The sequence below is a fragment of the Rattus norvegicus genome, chromosome 1 (genome assembly GCF_021556685.1).
Source record: "Rattus norvegicus strain SHRSP/BbbUtx chromosome 1, alternate assembly SHRSP_T2T, whole genome shotgun sequence".
In the NCBI taxonomy this organism is placed as follows: domain Eukaryota; kingdom Metazoa; phylum Chordata; class Mammalia; order Rodentia; family Muridae; genus Rattus; species Rattus norvegicus.
In genome coordinates this window covers 21,935,903-21,942,500 of record NC_141534.1, presented here as the reverse complement: position 1 = coordinate 21,942,500, position 6,598 = coordinate 21,935,903, and the positions used below count along the sequence as shown (strand labels likewise).

At 45.8% G+C, this 6,598-nt stretch overlaps 1 protein-coding gene across 8 annotated transcripts in view; it reads right to left on the bottom strand.

Moving 5' to 3' along the window:
• The window catches only part of Enpp1 (ectonucleotide pyrophosphatase/phosphodiesterase 1), a 64,987-nt gene extending 59,039 nt beyond the window's left edge, over window positions 1-5,948 (bottom strand). For 4 of the 8 annotated variants that reach the window (XM_087595437.1, XM_087595440.1, XM_087595458.1 and 1 more), the window contains exon 1: window positions 5,653-5,948. Coding sequence is in view for 2 of the 8 variants with exons in the window: in XM_087595434.1 (XP_087451560.1) it covers window positions 5,757-5,942 (186 nt within the window). In the remaining 6 variants the exon portion in view is untranslated. 8 annotated transcript variants of the gene reach the window in all.
• Window positions 5,949-6,598: the final 650 nt, after the last annotated feature.

Genomic DNA, 6,598 nt, shown 5'->3' with positions numbered 1-6,598 from the left:
GCTTATAATCCCCAAGATGAGGAGATAGGGATAACCAGCCTTTGGGCTGCTAGGAAGCCTAAGCTACTGAAGGAATCCTCTTAAACCATAAGAGCAACGTACCTGAGGAACAACAGAACAAAAGACTTCTATCTGTAACAACCCTCCTTACACACACACACACACACACACACACACACACACATGCACACACTCCTTAGATGCATTCCACAACTTCCAGATCTTCCAAATCAGAACTTGAGACCTCTGGAGTCTCTGCCTTTAAGGCAACCCCAGACGGTCTGCAGTAGTCTGCAGGCACACAAACATTCTAGAATCCTGAAAGACTCCCTCTGTACCTATTTCCTTAAGGGCAAGACGGAACTGGCTATTACTGTTCTCTTAATACAAACTTCATGTACCACAGGTCAATAAAAACATATGTGGGAAAATGCTTTTGAAACTTCCTTACACAGCGTGAACATTTATAACCATCAAGACTTTAACACCCACATTTCCACCAATTCTCCTAAAAAACAAAAGGAGAAAACAAAAGCTATTCCAGACCGTATTCAACTGAAGCCTTTGCTAACTAAAACACCGTGGTCACGTGCTCCAGTTAATGTTTGACACAACATTCTTGTCGCTGTGTTGGAAAACCCTCTTAGATTCTTTCTCTCCGTCGTAAATGCATAACTTTCATTTAGATAGCGAGGTATTTCTCATGTTGAGTCAACGCTTTGATTATCTATTCTTTTAGTGCAGATTTATGCTTATATAGGTAATCTATGTTCTGTGTTGACCCCAAAAGCCCAAAGTTTCTTATTGACCATCTTGGGGGGGAGGGGTAGGGAGACATACTTAATAGTCTGTGGAAGCAAGCTTATTTTATCTAAAGACAGTTCTCTAGGTAATTTATCTTCCAAAAGCTTATTCATTGATAAGTTCTTTGAAATGTGAAATGTTGCTCTCTTACAAAAAATAAGTTATGAATCATGACTAGGTTCTGTGGTTTGTCACCTAAAACCTGTAATATAGATGAAATATATCTGCTGATCTTTAAACACAAGAGAGAGAGAGAGAGACAGAGACAGAGACAGAGACAGATGGACAGACACACACACACACACACTGAGACACAGAGAGATTTCAATGGTACTTATCAAGCTCAAAACCTAATACTGCCTATAAAGTAAAAACATTTTAATTTTAAATATTTGTTTCCAGAAAAGAAAAAGTGGTTAGAGGAAAATAAGGAGTTGGCAAACATAAACTTCTGTCCATATTCTAGAATGGTTATGGCCTCCAGCTCTCTACGACCCATGGTGTTTAACATGCTCAACATGACCAATATGGCGGCTGTCTAGAGTCATGATTAAGATGTTTCAGTGACAGGGAAGAGGCAAAGTGAAATAGAAGAGGAATAAAAGGGGTGCTGAGAAGGCAGCTGTGTTCCCAGGAAAGAGACGAGGTGGGGCACAAATGCTCGGCTATAGAACCCATCAGGAGGAACGGAATGGACCTCAAGGGAGAGGACAAGGACCAGGAGACAAGACCCAGAAAAAACATCTGCAGGAGACTCCATGGCCCAACTGAGGGAAAGACAACAGAGTTACGAAAGCACAAGAAGTCCTCGAAAAAATGAGGGAGGTTTGTTTTGGCCTTTCCCTATACCCTGGTCTGGCCACACCTGAGTCGTATGTGCCAACAGGGAAGGAAGCTCAGGGTAACATTTCTGATCCTGAACCTAAATTATGGCAGGCTTAGCCGGGGCTCTGCTTAGGCATGCTGGGTCCCGTTCACCCCGTCCATTCATGACGTCTTCCATCACCGTCATACAAATAAAACACTATCCCCATTTTATCCTACCCCAGAGGGTACGGCCAAGTGCCAGGCATATTTGGATTCCTTACATTCTGGCTTTATAACTGAGCATTCTGTCTTTCCAGAAATATAGTGTATAGTGAATTCATTCAACCAACCAAATGCTCAGCCAGGGACCCAATAGGAACACAAAGAACCCGGGCTCCTCTGCCCTCCGTGCACATTAGAGCATACAAAACAAACACCTTTAGAGACAAATTTTAGACTGTTCTAGCTTTGGAGATAGCCTGGTCATTCTGAAATAAAACGCTAAAGCCATAGTGGGCAGATATTAAATTTGAAAGTCAGTGGACAATGTCGATGCAAACCTGGCTGAGAGAGTTAGTCTGGACACTGTAGCAGAAAGATAATGGGAAGAGGAGGAAGACAGACAATTAACCTGACACCAGTAGTCTAGGTAGACCAAGGTCAACTTCTATTTCTTAGAAAGAACTCTTTTATGGAAAGGCAAAAACAGTCTTCAGTTACCAACACCAACAGCCAAGCCTGTGTCGTGTAGCAAATCTCTATCTTCATAACTATAGGAGAAAAATCACAAACTCATTAAAGTAATGCTTTCGAAGGCCTAACTAGAGCACACACTACTTGAAAGCTACCAGTCCATTTAAAACTAGAATAGGGAGCAATGGTAGTTTGGACAAATACCCGAGCCCAACTTTAGGAGTGACTATTTCAGTTCAAACGTGATCTGGGACTAAGCAAAGGCATTTCGCACCTAACGCATCAGACTGCAAATATCTACCCAAAGCCTCATCAGCTAACACTCTTAGCCTACAGGGTAGTGCTATTAGGAGGCGGTAGGTTTGTGAATCTACCCCATGGGAGATTCGTGAGTCACGGACGGTGTTCACTCGAAGGCAACTGTGGGATCCTGGGCTCCATCTATATTTTCTTATCCATACTCATTCCCCAACTCCAGCCACCCAGTTTTCTCAGCAGAGGCCGGAATCTAATGGAACCTCTGGTTCCCTGATCTCCATACCATGATCTCTGCTCAGCCTTCTCTCTCTCTCTCTCTCTCTCTCTCTCTCTCTCTCTCTCTCTCTCTCTCTCAGCAACTTAATTACCAACGTAGTTCATAGCATCCAGGGAATGCTCACACACGTCACAGAGGGCTTTGAAAGCAGTGCTTGTTTTGCTCTCTTGCTGTTTCCTTAGTCCTGCTGAGTACCTAGGCAGAATGCTTACCACTGCCCAAAGTCCTAAAATGAAGCATCGCCTGGGCAAACATCGCCTGGGCAAGCATCGCCTGGGCAAGCATCGCCTGGGCAAGCAAGGCTAAGACAAGATCCCCTTTCCACGCTTACTCTGATGTTACCTACATTCTTTTCATTAATAAGAGAAAATCTGGGAAGAGGGCACAGTCACCACTGCTCCCTCCTCCCTCTGCAAGGCAGCCCTGTGATTATCCTGTCCGGTTAGAATCCTGTGGCCAGGGAGTAGGGGCCTCCCTGATCCTAACCCCAGGATGCAATTAGTTCAACCTGATTCTTCAGCTTCATACAAAATGCGCTGATGCCTGATCCGAAAGGGGAAACAAGATAAATCCAATAATTATGGCGGTCTCTAGAAAACATATCCCAGAGCTCTTTGATGACAGTTGTCAAATTCCTTTGAGGGCTTCTGATAGAGGGTTATTAAAGTAGAGGAGGAAAAGAGAAAAAACAGGTTTCATTTCCAGCTCGGTCCTGAATGAAGAGCTCCAGCGAGAAACCAAGCAGCTTATATTTTGTTTCTCATTAGTCCCTCAAAAGAGATGAAGCTGTGGCTGGAGAGATGGGACAGCCGGTAAGTACCTTGCCGCTCTTGCAGAGGACCCAGGTTCAGTTCCCAGCACCCACATGGTGGCTCACAACCATCTATAAACTACAGTTCCAAGGGATTCAATGTCCTCTTCTGGCCTCTGTGGGTACCAGGCACACAAACACAAGATATATATATATATATATATATATATATATATATATATATATATACATACATACATATATATATGTATATATATATGTGTGTGTGTGTATACATATATGTGTGTGTGTATATGTATGTATATATATACACATATATATACATACATACACACATATATACATATGAACTGGAGGTTCCATTACATTGCTTTGGGCCTCTGCTGAGAACACTGGATAGCTGGAGTGGGGCAAATAGATGATAGATAGATAGATAGATAGATAGATAGATAGATAGATAGATAGACAGACAGACAGACGGACGGACAGACGGGCTAAGCATACATATAAACTAAAAATACGTAAATCTCTAAAAATTATCTGAGTTGAGGATTCTTTCTAACTCATAAGATATGCCGTATCCAAATATACCAAGCATTCATAGTTGACCTGTTTGAGGAATTTCTAGGGGACATGAATGACAATTTCTGAGGTGCACCTTCAGAGCCACTTCTAATGATGGAACGCTGCTGTTCAACCAACTGACAGCAGGTGTCAGAGTGAAAATGCTGTGCGTTCTAAAGATGAACCTGTGTTGATATCTATTCTGGGCCTATAAGCAAGTAAGCAAAACGGAATTCAATAGCTGGGAACCCTTGAAAGACTTATAGGAAGTTTATAAACATGTCTTGTAATTTCATAAATACTCAGTGTGTCTTTATTGAGTATCTCATAGTAGCTCAGGGTACTGATACTCTGTAATTTAAGTAGTCCTGTAACGCCCTGCGATCTTCCATTAAACACACACACACACACACACACACACACACACACACCCCAAAAAGACTTTCTAGGCTCAAACTAAATAAGTGCCCATCAATATCGTATGAGTGACATATGATACAAAATTATACCCTGGGATACAGCAGCCTGTGGTTTGAGAGACTTCTTCTTTGAACCTCAGACTTATTTTTAAAAAACTAAGGATATGACACCATCTCTCAAGTCTAGGAATTCTGGTTCTCAAAGTGCTATGGTGTCTGCATAGAACCTTAAGAACAGTGGAAATGAAAATGATGTCAAAAGGGAGACTTTAAACATCGGAAAGAAGATTTTCAACAAAACAGTGCAAAGGCCATAATGTGTAACTATATGTTTTGAGGTGTGCTATCCACAGAAAGCTGTAGTTTGCACATACTATAAGATAACTACATCTTCCTTCAGTTCTGAATTTATTTCCCGCTTCCAGTACCTTTGAAACCATGCTATGAGCTCTCATCTCACCACAACAAACTGAGCTCAGGAAGAATAATGGAAGTCCCCACCAAAACTTAGAACGAGCATCACAGGACGCAGCCTTTCTGACCCAAGGAAGATCCGGAGTGAAAATCGCTGTCCTGTTTCCAAAAGGTGGCTGTGGATCCTGCAACTGTCCTAACAGAATAGTAGAGGGACATAGCCAGCAGCTGTGCCCGGCAACACAAACAGCGCTGTCTGTGGTTAAAAGAGCCGGCACTGAATCCCAGGCCTCTTCCCAGTCACATAAACATGAATATCGATGGGGCTTCTAAACAACTGCCAGGAAACACCACGACAGAGCCAAACGAGGGTGTTTTCTAAAGTTCCTGATACTTTTAAAAGCAGTGGCGAACCTTTCAACGGGAATGAATTCATCTAAAGCCACGAGCACCACCTGCACCGAGCCAGGCCACCTAAAAGGCTACAAACATCGCTGTGTTACCCCAAGACTAGCTGTTCATTCGTTTCCGCCTCTAAATATCCTGTCTTCCCTGTCTTCTCTGAGGGAAGAGGACGGTATTTCAAGGTGACTATTATAGCAGCCCGCTCCTACTGGGCGAGGGGTAAGGACCCTGCAGATCACCTCGTACTGGCGCAGGAGGAGCCCACGCTCTCTGGTGCCGGGTGCTGCCCGTGTTCTCTTCTATCCCGGCCCCCTCCCGGGGGTCGCGGCGAGCACCGACCTACCAGCGACAGCACTTTGTAGGTGTTGGGGTCTTTGGCGGTGCGCGCACGCTCCGCCTTCTCCAGCGGCTCCTCCCCTAGGTCCATGGGCGCCAGCAGCGAAGCGGCGGCTGGAGACTCCAGCTCGCGGCCGTTTCCCGCTGGCCCATGCCGGGGCCCTTGCCCTGCCTGTTCGCCGTCGCGCTCCATCGCCCCGCTCTGCCCCCGCCGGCCGAGCTTTAATAGGCTCGCAGCCCCGCCCCGCCCCGCGCCGCCCCCGTCGGACCCTTGGCTCCCAGCCCTCGGCCGGCGCTCTGGCCCGAGCCGCTCAACGCCCCGGTTATTTGGCTTCCTGTCTGATTTCGGGCCCTGGGCGCGTGGGCTATTTTGGGTCCCTGACGTGGGCGTGTCTTTAACTTCCACCCCAAACCCTGTCCCCGCCGGCGATCGTGGCACCCTACGAACCCTTGCAGGAATCGCCCCGCGTGGCCCAGCGAGGGCTGGACTGGAATCACTGTGTGGTCTGTAGAGGCCATGAGATCATGGAGACCCGGAATAGAGCCAGAAGAGAATGCAGCGCTCCCCACCACCCAGGTCCCTAAGGCAGGAGACCTGGTGTCCCAGAGCAGACCTGCGTGCGTTTCACCGGTGAAATGCAACGGGGGCATGGAGAGGTGACTTTCTCTTTCTCCCACTAGTGCAAACAAAAATTCTCTGCCTGGAGCTGCTAAATGTGGGACACAGGGTTTACACAACACTGATGGTTTGCACAAACACACATAGGGGATGTGTGGTGTCCGGGTTTACTATCCTAATATATTTGCTTATTAGCTATTTTAGATTTCCGGGAGCTTCCGGGTGTCTGT